Source organism: Panthera onca, chromosome D4 (genome assembly GCF_046562875.1).
Source record: "Panthera onca isolate mPanOnc1 chromosome D4, mPanOnc1 haplotype 2, whole genome shotgun sequence".
In the NCBI taxonomy this organism is placed as follows: domain Eukaryota; kingdom Metazoa; phylum Chordata; class Mammalia; order Carnivora; family Felidae; genus Panthera; species Panthera onca.
In genome coordinates, this window is record NC_138351.1 from 14802631 (window position 1) to 14817199 (window position 14569).

Here is a 14569-nt window from a genome sequence, read left to right on the forward strand (position 1 = left end):
CCCCAACCCAGAATGTGTGCTCACATTTGTAGCAACACTGGGTTATTACCGAGTTAAGACAACAGTAATGATGAAAATCTGTTAACCAATTACTTCCATTCATAGTCATCAAGAATTCTGGAGGGTAAGGTCCAACTCAGCATCACAAAATCAGCAAACATGGTCACAAAGGGATCTATGTATTTACCCATGAAGGCCAAGACAGTGGGGGGTTGGGGGTGGGGGGAACACTTGAGTTCACTAAGTGCATTCCTGCTTATTAAAATGCCTTTCAACTGGACTTATCCAAACATTACCTCATCTCCTAGGGAATGAACACCTAGTTATCTGAAGCATTCAAGCCTCTACCACCTCATTGCCCCGCCCTTCTCAAAGCAAAGTGATCTGTTTAATGGCAGGAGGATGTGTTCTCCTCTGATGAAGCTGGAGAACAGAGAAGTCATAACCGCCCCCCTCCCCATCCGGCATCTGAACATCAGCTTAGGCTGCTTTGGAGTCACATTGTAAAGACCTTGCATCTGCCTTTCATCTCCCAGCTAGTTCTCCTCCAGCTTGTGAGAATATGTGGCATGCTGGCTCAGGTGGAAAGGCAGGCACCTTAGAGTGAAGACTTAAAACCCAAGTCGGCCGACATATGAGAAGGCCCTGGGTTTCTCATCAGCTGGCTGATTTGTGGACGGTTGCATCGCTGGAGCTCAGCCAGCTGCCTCACCTGATGGAAAATGCTTATGAGCTTTGAAATCACCTTTAAATAGGATATATTTTCTCCAAAGAAATTAGAACCGATTGCTAGCTCCCCATTGCCGGAAATGTATTTGTCAGTTTAGATAACCGATTCAACAATTTGAGACGATTAAGGACTACAAACTGTATCTAAAATTCTTTTCAAAGAAGACAATAGTGAAATGCTATTTAGGTCCGGGAGTTCTGTAGTATAGGAATAGCAAATAAAAATAATAGACAAATGTAATTTTGTTTTAGTCAAAAATTACAGACCAAAGTTAAACAGTGGACCTATTATATTAGTGCGGTGGGTCCTAAACCTGGCTGCATGTTAGAATCACCCAGGGAGCTTTAAAAAAATTCCAATGCCCAGGCTGCATCCCACACCAATTAAACCTGAAAGTAGGGGTGGGGGATGGGGCCCAGGCCTTTGTATTTTTTAAAGCTGCCAGGCAATTCCAATGTGCAGGCAAGGTTGAGAATGTGATCCCTGTCCCTCTGCGGCTTAGTCTTTCAAAATCTACTTGGCAGACGGCTTCCCTTCCTCATCTCTGCCGATAGCTTCTTTACAGCTGCAATCTGGAATAAAAAAATGATTGATTGATTGAGTCACACACAATATATAAAAAATACATGCACACACATTTTTATTTATTTAACTTAGGCCCTGATTATTAGCATATAAATCAGAAAAAAACGAGTGCCTTGGAACTTACATAGCCTCTCCAAATCTTTAAAGAACCAAACTCTAAAAAACACACACAAGAGATACTTAAGTCGTAAAAAACACACACACAAACAGACTTTAATCACCTTCAGGAACCATGATCCAATAATATATTTCATAGGTAAGATCTTGTTCATCAAGATACAAAAGAAAAAAAAACAAAAACAGCCTTAAACTTTAAGACATGTGCCCTTAGCAAGAGCACTTAGAGTTAGAATGGTTTATCGGCAGCATTTTGAGGTAGCATATTTTGTAAAGTCAACAGAAGTCACAGAGCTGCTCTGCAGTTTCTCATGGACACAAAGGGACAGGCCCTCAGCCTTTGCTCTCAGTGGAGGAAAACGAGTGTGTCTGTATTCAGGACCAAGTGAGCCTGAACATACTTCCTACCATCTGGCCACGGCCGTGTCTTCATACACTTCATGTATTACAGGCTTCAGAAAAGGTAAAGGCATTTTGATCCTTCTCTCCTCTTGGTGTGGTCACCGCCCCGGCTGTGGGGCCAATCTTTCTACACATGCAATTCTCGCTGACAGAACACTCGGGGGGAAGGGAAATAGGGCATCATGGCACTTTTTTTAAAAAATTGGCTCTAACGATTTAATTAATTAAGAGTGACTAACTCCTCTAAGGCTATACAGAGTACTGTTTCTGAAGATCTCCTCCATGATTCTGACCCTTAAAAGGCTCTCCCTTTTTTCTCCCCCTGAGTGTAACATTTTGGGGTATCCTTAAGCTTTCTGCAATTTTCCTGGCAGGATGGGGAGCAGAAAAGCTTTAAAAAAATCCACACATAAAAACAACAACAAAAACCAGGTGCAGGAGCAACCCCAAGAACAGACTTCCTTTGTGCAAGTTGAAACAACCCAAGTTTACAGTTCAGGAAAACGGCCTTCTCTAAAAAAAAAAAAAAAAAAAAGAAAAAAGAAAAAAGTAAATATTCAGCTCAGCTCTGAGTTTTAAACACGAATATACAGTTGAAACAGGTTAAGAATTAAAGCTGCAAATATGGTCCCAACAACTTCAGACCTTGGTGCAGATCAAATTTTTGCCCATGGGCGCAGATTTATGAGGGACGTCAAATCCCTAAAGCCCTTTTGTCCCAGTATCCTTTCTGTTTGAAAGTTAAACCCTTGGAAGGAATCAATGGACAAATGAATAAAAATAGCACATGCCCAGGCAAAAAAGGGCATGAGCTGGGCCTGAGCTGCCATATGGAAAACTCTGCCATTGAGTATCCTATACAATCAGCAAAGGCTGCCAGCCCAGATCCAGAGCCCAAGGCATCGGTGAACTTGCCAGCCACCCAGGTCAACTGTGGACCCAAAGCCAATGACACAACTGGGCATCAGCCTTCAAGTATATGAGGTGCTACAAGAGCTGGTTTGCTCAAGGACTTGGGCTGACCCTCGGAGGCCCCCGCCTTGTCCCATGACATCCTGTGATGCAAAAAGGAAAGCACTGCTTACAGTCACTAAAACACACAGAGTGGAAGGTGGGGAATCGAACCGCTCTCTGAATATACCAGCCTAACAAATACAAATAAATTCTTCAACACTTTGTACAACTAGAAGGTGCGTGAGCTGGTATTTAAGCGATCACTTGAAGCTCTCTTTTCCCCTTTCTGGATCAAATAGGAAAATGGTTCCGTTGGGTTAACAGTGTCACTTTAAAAATGCCATAAATTAAATAAGTTAGTTCACATTTTTTTCCCCCAGCACTTAAGTTACAGAGAGTCTCTAATGTGCTTTTGAAGTCTGCATCAACAGTTCCAGGTCTCTTCTGCGGACAGCGCTGGTTCTGTGACAACCATATTCATCCAGCTGCAAAGGTATGAATTGTTCAAGCAGCCCAAGGCCCTGGCCAGCAGGACTGGTGAATAGCTTAGCCCATGATGGTTTAAAGTTTCCGCTGAATCCCAAAAATATGGTACTCCCTTTAAAAACAAACAATAACAAAAAAAAAGGGTAATTTGTACATCTACTAGTTTCAGGCAAGATAATGCGGGAGGTGAGTCGGAGGTGAGCAAAACAAAGACAGTTATAAACACAAAAAAACTATCCTTCCTTACGTCAGCCATTGAACTCTTACCACCCACCTCTTGCCCCAAATAACAAACCACATCCCCAAACGCTTCCTCTAATAATGTTTCCTTATTTAAAGATGATCTTAATGATGCCCGCTTCAGCAAAATAAGCTCATGAAAACGATCTGGGGGCCATAGTCCACCATAAAAATGCTCATGTGGCTGGACTCAAAAGAACTCCATAGAATAATACAAATACAAACCTTTTTTATAAAGATGAGCTGGTTTGGCTAATCCCAGAGGTACTAACGATTCTGAAATATTCAAATGCTTTATTTCTCCTCTTGTGCTCAACAAAACAATTGACCTGTATGTAAAAGTTAGAAAGTTGGAGGGAATTTCAGTAAATCAGCATGTGTTAATTGAGTACCTTTCTGAACTGAGTACACCATAGATATGCTAGACAAAAGCAGAACTCAAAACAAACAGGAAAAAAAAAAACCAGATGCTTTTCACCTTCCTGCTGTTCCAAGTTTGGCTCCCCTGACCCACCCAGAACTGTGTTGCTATTCCAAGGTGTCTCCAAGAGTAGGGAAGGCAAAGGTCATTTAGGTCAGTTGACCCAGTGAACAAATCGGGACTCTGCTCTTTTATGGAATAAACTAACAGAGGAGGTTAGTTTTGTTTGTTTCAGATACTCTACTTATCTATTTAAGTCCTATTATCTATTTATCAAATAAATTAATAAACATCAATTCTAAAAAGAAATAAAATCTGTGCCCCATGGTTTGGTTGAAATTGCCCTGTTTGCTATGTAGCATAGCAACATATATACTTAGATCTGTTTGTGGATTTTCTCTTCTCCTGACCTCTCCTCTCTCCTCTCTCCTCTGCCAATGCTATGCTGGCTAAATTACTATGGCCTCATGATTTATTTTAATATCTTATAAAACAAGCCCCCTGTATTAAGTTGTCTACAAATATTTTATTACTCTCCCACATTTATTCTTCCAGATGAATTTCAGTACCAACTGTCAAGGACAATAGAAAAGTAACCTATTAGGACACTGATGGAAATGTGTTAAATTTATATTTATGTAGGTAGAGTGACATCTTTACAATATTAATTTTCCCTCTAGAAACAGGGAAAATCTCTCCTTTTCTTCAACTTGCTTATATCCATCAGTATTCATTTTCTTAATGAGGGTCCTGACATGTTTTATTAAGATCCAGAAGTTTTAGGTTGGTATGGATTCTTTGAAGTCATTCTAAAGCAGTGGTGACCATTCAGACTCAGAACAGAGGTCTGACCATAGCAACCCTACAGGCCTGACTCCCTTCAGGCTAGTCCCATGAGATCACTTACAGGTCCCCACTCCCCCCCCACCCAATACGTGCACAGTCTCTCCAGAAGTCACTCCCAATTGCGCCATAACCTCTTAACACTTTGTTAAGACACAACACACAGTAAAGTATTACTAAGTGTTTAGCACACCAAATTTCTGCCCACTAAATATACTTATGTCACCAGCCCAGATGAAGAAGCACAGCACTACCCATATTTTAAAAGTCTTCCTTCGGTCTCCTTTCTAGAAACAACCTTGTGACTTTTTAATGACTTGGTTTTAACTCTTAAATCTATAGGGTACCGTGAAGGACACCAAGTTATCCTAAATATTGGTGGTGAGAGGTACACTCTGGATTGTTTTAGGTGGACTGAGTACCTGTGTTTCCACCACTGGGAAAAGTTTTAAATCCTGAAAGAAAACTGAGGCCTTGGAATTCCCTACAAGTATCTTAAAGCAGAAGACAGGGCTACACATGCACATTGTATATTACACTCAAATAATCCGATGACTTTAGGGGACTTCCTGAGACCTGGTTCTGTAAAGCGTAATGAGCGTAAGTCATCAGATAACCGAAGATGTGTTCAAAAACTAGACAGGACTTTACTCCCCAGGAAGCTTATGTCCCTCCCTTAGTTACTTCACTAACTGAAGATCTGCATGTAAATCAATGTCTGTAGCACAACCAAGGAAGGCAGAAAGGAGCCTGAATTCATCGCCTTGCCTCTAGGCAGGGTCTAACCAATCCCCAAAAAGAAAGGTTTTGTTCATGTGCCTGCTTCTTCAGAGACCAACAAAACAAAACCAATCAGACCAGGGCTCTGAAAAGAGAGACCAGATACTCAACTGCTTAAAAATCAGTTGACTCCTTTCCAGTCCCTTCCATGTGAGCCAGGAGATGAATTCACAGCACAATGCCATCTGGGGGCTTATCAGTGGGACAGATGGCCACAAAGGCAAAATTGTGTATAAAATTGCTTACATCAGTAATGAACCTTCTGAGTGAGTTAGGTGCAAAGCAGATCAACCAAATGCTAAAATGTGGGACAGTAAAGCTCCAAAATACAGAACAATACCCCTTCAAAGAGCCTTTACACTATTTGTAAACTCTTCTAATAGCCCGGCTTTCACTTATCAATGATAGGTACTTTAGACCACAGGGGTGTCCATCTGAGAAGAGGAAGGAATGGATACCTTTCAACAGCCGTAAGTGCCCACCGAGGAAAAGGGTGGAAAGACAAACCAAAGCTCAGAGTTAACCGGGTGTCACTTGCTCAAGGTGACTTGTCCCTCTTACAGAGCAAGCTTCACCTACCTTGGAGGGATGCCTGTTCTCAAATACTCTTCCAAGCGACTGATATCAGCAAGAGAGAAAACCTTCTTTGCCATTAAGCGGAAAGGAACGCTGCAGGCATCCACAACGAGGAGAAGAACACCCGGATTTTGGATGGTAAAGTCGGTGCCATTGACCTGAGAAGAGAGAAACGCCTTCCACCGTCACCACCATTTCATATCTCCAGGATGGCTCATTTTTCTAGTCCGTCCCTCTGTCTTCTAAACCCATGATTCAAATTATAGTTCCAGGATTCAAGCTGCATGATCCATTTATTCTTTCTCCACCAACATCTGAAACTAAGCCAGTGTTCTCTAGGCCGCGCCTCGATTGGTCTTTACTGTTGGGATAGATGCTCGAGAAAGGCATCTCGATGGAGGCACTCAGTTGAGCAGCGTGACTCTGCACGTGTACGGGATTAATTTTTGCACACACTCTCTCACTGGGGCCAATGCTTGCAAACTCAGTGAAAGATCAGTTGATAGCCTTGTACTGCAGCTCCGATAGCTCACTTAATGTCACATTGGTTCAGAAAAAAAATACCACACCTCCCCCCACACGTAAGCCCCCCGTTAGAGTTTAGGTTTGGAACAGGAGAGGAGCCAGATGGCTTCATCTCCTTTTTTCCATCCACAGCTCTCCTGTAAAATCAAAGTGGAAAAGTGGTAATTTCACCAGGATTTAAGCCACAAGGTAGTAATAGATTTGGTTCACAATTATTGTGAGCTGAAGTTTCCAGTAGTCCTCTTTAAACTAAATTAGCAGTTTGAGACTTCTTGAAGAAAAAGGAACGCCAGACACATCCGAATATCATTAATTCATCAGCCAAAAAAGAAGGAAAAAAAAACCCTCACCAGACTAAAAAATGATTCAACACCAATTTAAGCCACAGGCACTGTTCCTACCTAAAATGTGTAAAATTGGGGCATTTGGCTGGCTCAGTCGGATGAGCGTGTGGCTCCTGATCTCAGGGTTGTGAGTTCAAGCCCCAAATCGAGTGCAGAGATTACTTAAATAAATCAATACAAACTTAAGAAAAAAGTTTTCCTTAAAAAATAAAGAAAGAAATTGTGTAAAATTATAAACTATACTAAAGGCTAACAAAGGAGAAATGCTATCACCACTGCACCTGTACTTGTTTGGGGAAATTATATTGAAATTTTATTTCTAACCACTACTGGTCTCACAGGAATCAAAATGACTTTTTCGCTATGTTTATATTGCTCTAATCTAGAGAATAATTCTGGAAATCCTTGAGGTAAAGTAGCCTTTTATATTTGGAAAGACTGAAGTGTTTTTAAGACACTTGTTTTTAAAACTCAGAATACATAAAATTAAGATACATCTGAGAAAAAATATATAATGATACCCAACACGCTTAAACTGTCCTTTTGCAAAGAATCCCCTAAGACCTACTGCTTAAAGAAACACAGCAGTTTCCACACAGACCAAAGCAATGCCATGTCCTAGCAAAGACTCTTCAGGTACTGCAAGGGGAAAGCACTGGAGGCAAATGTGACAAAATACAATGTTCTGTGACTTTTTTGGGGTCCCGAGCACTCAGTATGCAGCAATGGAGGTTTAAAAAAATGTCTTCACAGGGCACCTGGGTGGTTCAGTCGGTTAAGCGTCTGACTCTTGGTTTTGGTTCAGGTCATGATCTCACAGTGCATGCATGAGTGCAAGCCCTGTGTCAGGCTCTGCACTGACACTGTGGAGCCTGCTTGGGATTCTCTCTCTCTCTCTCTCTCTCTCTCCCTTTCTCCCTGCCCCTGCCATGCTCACGTTCTCTCTTTCAAAATAAAAATAAAACTTACCAAAACAAAACAAAACAAAGTCTTCCGACCCTGGAGCAGAGCCTGTCTGAGATTTTTTTTGAGCAAAGCAGTATCTTCTTAAATTATTTAGTGAAGTTAATAGAGCAGAAAGACTCGGCACCCACTTGCTTCCATTACACAACTGACTCCCACCCAGACACCATGCCAACCGGCTAGAATCAGGCTCTCCAGGTAGCCGACGGCATTGAGATACTGAGTTAACAAATTTCATGCCAAAAAAAATCACATCTCAAACATAGTACAAAACGAGCAGTTGCTAACACAGGATAGTAGGCATAAATATACAGTTGGGAAATCTTTGGGCTACCTTTAAATAGGAATCTTCTCTATTTATTTTTAATATTTGTGTGTGGTCATGAGATCCAACCGCTTAACAAATTTTAAGTGTGCAATACATAATTGTGGACTGCAGGGACAACGTTGTACAGCAGCTCTTGAGAGTTTATGTATCTTACTCAATTGAAACTACATGCCTGCTGATCAGGAATGCCTCATTTCACCCTCCCACCTTAAGTAGGGATATTCTTCTTTTAACCTGTTTTAACGTTTATTTTTGAGACAGAGACAGAGAGAGAGAGAGAGAGTGCGTGAGCTGGGGAGAGGCAGAGGGAGAGGGAGACACAGAATCTGAAGCAGGCTCCAGGCCCTGAGCTGTCAGCACAGAGCCCGACGCGGGGCTCGAACTCACGAACCGCGAGATCATGACCTGAGCCGAAGTCGGACACTTTACTGACTAAGCCACCCAAGTGCCCCAGTAGGGATACACTTAATTCAGAGTTGCTACAAAGCTCTTAATTCAGAGTTCAGCCCTGGAAATGGATGGTGGGGATACCTGCACAAAAATATCAATGGACTTCATGCCACTGAGTTGCACACTTAAAAACGATTAAGATGATTGGGGCGCCTGGGTAGCTCAGTAGGTTAAGTGTCTGACTCTTGATTTCAGCTCAAGTCATGATTTTACAGTTTGTAGGATCGAGCCCCGTGTTGGTCTCTGCACTGAGAGCTTGGGATTCTCTCTCTCAAAATAAATAAATAAACTTAAAAAAGAAAACCCTAAAAAATGGTTAAGATGATGAATGTTATGTTATAAATACTTTAACACAAGTAAAAAATTGGGAAGGAAAACAAGAGTAAGGTAGAATTTTGTCAACATACAACATGTGGATTTGTGATTGTGTTGCCCACCACTTTAAAACACTGGGCTCGTATGGTTAGAGGATGGGTCAAGCAGGTGAAGGGGATTAAGAGGTGCAGACCTCCAGTTATAAAATAAATAAATCACAGGAAAGAAAAGTACAGCATAGGGAATAGAGTCAATAATATTGTAATAACTTCATATGGTGTCAGGTGGTAACTACACTTACCATGGTGAGCATTTCATAATGTATACAGCTGTCAAACCTGCTGTGCCTGGAACTAATATAACATTGTATGTCAGCTATATTTCAATTATAAAAGTTAAAAAAGAGGGGCCTTTAAAGAGACCACGCGAGACTGGGACCAGGCCCAGGCTGGATGTCACTTAGATGGCTACATACCTGCCACCACAAGAGTTCCTAACACAGTGGCACTTGGGTCAATCTGATTTTGGACAGATCTCATGCCAACAGCTGGTTACCACTGGCGAGCTTGGCTCTTAACCCCAATTCTAAGTGTTGGCGATGAGGTTTAGGCCTTTACTTCCATAAACTTGCCTAGAAAAGACAACTAACACTTTGTGAACAAATTTTGACATTCACCTCAAAGTTATCAGTAAAGACAATCTACTGAGAAAAAAAAAAGATTTTTTAGTAAGTTTGAACTTATTTAAAACTGCAAATGTTTAGGAGGTACTTATAACTTTATTACATTGCTTGCCACCAAGGGACTGTTGCCAGAGATGATTCATGTCACCGGGATGAAATATCAAAGTGAGAAACTGAGGCAGGGTACATGTCAGATGGTACTTACGGAGATCACAGACAGGTCTCCACGCTGAGTCTCTGCTTTACTGGGTGACTGGAATTGCACGGGGAGGTAGCTTTTATGAGGATCACTAGTAAACACCACCTAAACGGGGAGGAAATTCCATATTAACGTCAACTGCATCTTCCTTCAAAAGGGCCTCAAATTAAACCCAATTATATCAAACCCAATGGTGTTTTTTCCCCCTTTGTACATATTGTATGGCCTAGAATTCCATGTGTTGATACCGATGTAACACAAGAAGTGATTGTTCCTCACTTTCTGGTATAATCCCAGTCTCAAATAATTGTACTCTTATTAATAAAACCAATTCTGCAAAAGGCTAAGTAAGTGTGCTTTACACTTATAAACACTTTATACAAACAATAGTCACAAATGTTTTTAAAGGTCCTTTTCAGACCAGTTATCTTAAATAGGGACTGAGTCACTCCCGAACTAAGAAGTATAGATGACAAGGATTACCCTGTTCAAAACCTTTTAGCAGGCTGTGCATCACCAGGCTAAATTCTTCTACCAGACTTGCAATGTGTCCCATAAATCAAGCCACGCCTTATGTACGGGCCCCTAACCCCACTGTTCTAGCACATTCCACACACAGTGCAGCAACTTTGCTTTCCCACAGTGCTTCATCTCCTTTCCTGCCAAAATTCTGCCTTTGCAGATGCTGTTCCCTCCCAAGAGTGTCCTTGTTTCCTTCTACTCCTCAAAATCACTCCCAGCCTCCAAATCCCACCTCCTCCCTCCTCCCTAAAGGCTTTCTTCTCATTCTAAAGCAAGCTTCTCACACAACTGAGCACCTAAAGTATATATCTTTCGGAATGGATGTCAACAACTTCCTCACAAGGGCAAATAGTCATGAGACATCATGATGCTAAACATTCAGAAGCTCCACATTTCTTTGAGTCTCCGGTTTGGAGTCAAAAATTCATGTGAATTTTCCTATTTACTCCTAAGGTACATGTGCCTGTTTTTAATATTCAAAACAAACTCATTCCCTCAAATCTCCAAGTAAAAGCGATGTTTTCAAACACTTCAAGTACCATGCAATTGCACCAATATATATCATCGGTATTTTCAAAAAAATAAATTCTAACCAATGTTTCAAGTGCATGCACACACACACACACACACACACACACACACAACAAAGAATGCTAAACATTAAGGTATGGAACCATTAACAAGACAGGCTATTTCCAATGATGATTATTTTTAAAAATTATAATGTTGGAGTCGTAACTATAAATTATATAATCTTGTCAGTAATGAAGAACTTTCTTAACAAATTCAACTTGAAAATTGGGCTGGAGAATTTACTTTTCCACAAAGATTATCTAAAAATGCCACTTTAGCAGTTAAGACATTACATGGGACAGGCAAGGATCTATATAAACTTCTTCAGGTACATGGCTGGTGGGTTGGTGGGTTGGTAGGTGGGTTGATTGGTTGGTTGGTTGGTTGGTTGGTTGGTCGGTGGGTTGGTGGTAGAGTTTTAGTTGAGTTGAAGAATAGAGGTGGCACAGGGATATGAAACACTGAAACTGTGATAGTGAACTGCCATTGAAAATATACTTACCATATATCATAATAGGAAGGAAAAAAAATCCCTGCCCTTACTATCACCGATAGGCAAAAACAAACGAGAAACATTTCTGATTCAGTAGGATTGGCATAGGACCAAGAATTCTAATATTTCACAAGTTCCCAGGTGATGCTGATGCTGTCAGTCTGGAGACCCCACTTTGAGAACTGTTTCCCTTAACCCATATTTGTTTCTGTAAAGGTTAAATATTAATTCTACACTTCTTTTTCACTTAGAATTGGTCTGACTTCCTTTAGAAACCCCATGCCCAATTTGAGCTCATATTTTGGACTTTCAATGTCATGTTTTCTTAAGATCCAGAGAGAAACTTTATAATTAAGAATATGTTAGGTGAAGATTTCACTTCTAGCCCAAGTTAGTTTGTACTTTTAACTACAGACAAATATAATAGCACATGCTTCAAAATTAATCACTTCCAACCTTGAAAAAAAAGGAAATAATTTTCATATCAAGTGCATTTTTGGAAGAGAAATTTTACAGTCATCAATAAAACAACGTATTTTTCTACATCATTGAAATGTAAACCCAATAGCAATATTGTAACAGAATCACACCTGAGGGGGGAAAAAAGATGAGGACCAAAACGTCTATAGTCATCCAGGATAAACTGACATATCACAGGGGTAAGATATTTTTATTATGAATTTGGACTAGTTTGCTTCTTATAAGCATCACATTCTACAATGGGCCACAATTCAGGAGAAACCATGCAATATTTCTAACTTGGCAATACAGATGTTTCAAAGAAAAATGTGCCTATTGCAAAAACAAAACAAAACAAAACAAAACAAAACAAAAAAACCCAAAAAACAAAAAAAAAAACCTCCAAAAACAAAAAAAAATTTTCATTCTTTCTCTCAACCCACAGTCCACTTTTCTTCCTTGTTTACCTGTTGGGTCCCGCAGCCTTGACAAAGCCCGGTGAGCATGGATGGCATGCGCTTGAGTGCTGATGGCTTCCTGTAATACTGAGGATAAGCTTTGGCCATGCAGTTACTGATGTCTTTTGAGTCTGTTGCTGCCTGGATCTTGACTCTTTCGCATCCCTGAGATGAACAGTAACTGTGGCCATCCCTGTGGCTTTTGGCTTTGAGATACAAAAATAGTAACCTGCGTAGAACACAAACCAATCCATAGGGTGTTAGACTGACACTCACAAACTAACAAAAATTCCTCAGATCAGCTCATGGCCTAAAGGGACATTCCTTTAATAAAGTAACTTTTCCTTAAAAGAAAATAAATTACAAAAGTAATAAAGTTGTTTCTCATTCCCTTCTATCCTCCTAGGGTCCTAAGTCAAATGTAAAGACTATGTTCAGAAAATATTTTGATAACCCAATTCAGTCATTCTGGAACATATCAAAGCTAATTTCTGGATTAAATTAGTTCAATGGGTAATTTGGGAGGATGGCCTTTGGTTTGGTTCAAAAATTCTTTGGAAAATTTTAGACTTGTATTGAGTTTTAGGATTTTGTAAATTAGTGTGGTTTATTCTTTTTTTTTTTTTTTTGGTTTATAAATCATTTTGGTTTAAGGCATAAAATTGAAATAATAAAAATAGCAACAGTGACTTGCTTGGCTAAGGCCAAGATATGGTCTCACATCAGTTCCTGTGATGTTTACTAAGAGCAGATGGGCCTGAGGTCCTTCTGTCTGTACTTTGGCCAAAATCAAGTGAAATGAATAGTCACGCCCACTCTGAATGATCCTCCAGCTGCCAAGATGAATGGAAAAGTCACTTCCAGGCAACAGTCCAATGTCTGTCAGCGGAACTGGTGTTTCTGAACCAAGGGGAGACTGTAAAGCATTTGATCAAATGTGATTGATTACTAGAGATTAAGAACTCATATTTTAATAGGAAGGCAGTGAACAATGAAAAGTTGTGATACTGAGGAAAAAATCAGCCATTGTCCTAACATCGATACTTTTAACATATATGCAGAAGGAATGAAAGGGACCTAATTAGGTCTGGGCTTTTTGAGATATAATTAAAAATTGTCAAAATGAATAGAATTAAAAAGAATGAGAACCTTGGAGACTGAGGGATTATAAAAATACCTGGCTGAGCAATCCCTATCAAAATAACAGCAGCATTCTTCACAGAGCTAGAACAAACAATCCTAAAATTTGTATGGAACCAGAGAAGAACCCAAATAGCCAAAGCAATCTTGAAAAAGAAAACCAAAGCTGGAGGCATCATAATCCTGGACTTCAAGCTGTATTACAAAGCTGTAATCATCAAGACAATCTGGTACTGGCACAAAAACAGACACTCAGATCAATGGAACAGAATAGAGAACCCAGAAATGGACCCACAAATGTTTGGCCAACCAATCTTTGACAAAGCAGGAAAGAACATCCAATGGTATACAGATAGTCTCTTCAGCAAGTGGTGCTGGGAAAACTGGACAGTGACATGCAGAAAAATGAACCTGGACCACTTTCTTACACCATACACAAAAATAAACTTAAAATGGATGAAAGACTTAAACATAAGATAGGAAGCCATCAAAATCCTGGAGGAGAAGGCAGGCAAAAACCTCTTTGACCTTGGCTGCAGCAACTTCTTACTTAACACGTCTCCAGAGGCAAGGGAAACAAAAGCAAAAATAAACTATTGGGACTTCATCAAAATAAAAAGCTTTTGCACAGCAAAGAAAACAATCAGCAAAACTAAAAAGCAACCAATGGAATGGGAGAAGATATTTGCAAATGACATATCAGATAGAGGGTTAGTATCCAAAATCTATAAAAAACTTATAAAACTCAACACCCAAAAAACAAACAATCCAGTGAAGAAATGGGCAAAAGACATGAATAGACACTTCTACAAAGAAGACATCCAGATGGCCAACCGACACATGAAAAAATGCTCATCATCACTCATCATCAGGGAAATACAAATCAAAACCACAATGAGATACCACCTCACACTTGTCATAGTGGCTAACATTAATAACTCAGGCAACAAAAGATGTCAGCGAGGATGTATAGAAAGAGGATCT

At 40.2% G+C, this 14569-nt stretch overlaps 1 protein-coding gene across 2 annotated transcripts in view; it reads right to left on the bottom strand.

Moving 5' to 3' along the window:
• Positions 1 to 1346: 1346 nt before the first annotated feature.
• CEMIP2 (cell migration inducing hyaluronidase 2) overlaps positions 1347 to 14569 on the bottom strand; it is an 85613-nt gene continuing 72390 nt past the window's right edge. For both annotated transcript variants that reach the window (XM_060610078.3, XM_060610077.3), the window contains exons 20-24: positions 12455 to 12674; positions 9947 to 10045; positions 6138 to 6292; positions 3740 to 3843; positions 1347 to 3386 (exon numbers count right to left, since the gene is read on the bottom strand). In XM_060610078.3, coding sequence (XP_060466061.1) covers positions 3190 to 3386; positions 3740 to 3843; positions 6138 to 6292; positions 9947 to 10045; positions 12455 to 12674 — 775 coding nt within the window. In that variant the 3' untranslated portion in view covers positions 1347 to 3189. The remainder of the gene's footprint in view (positions 3387 to 3739; positions 3844 to 6137; positions 6293 to 9946; positions 10046 to 12454; positions 12675 to 14569) is intronic.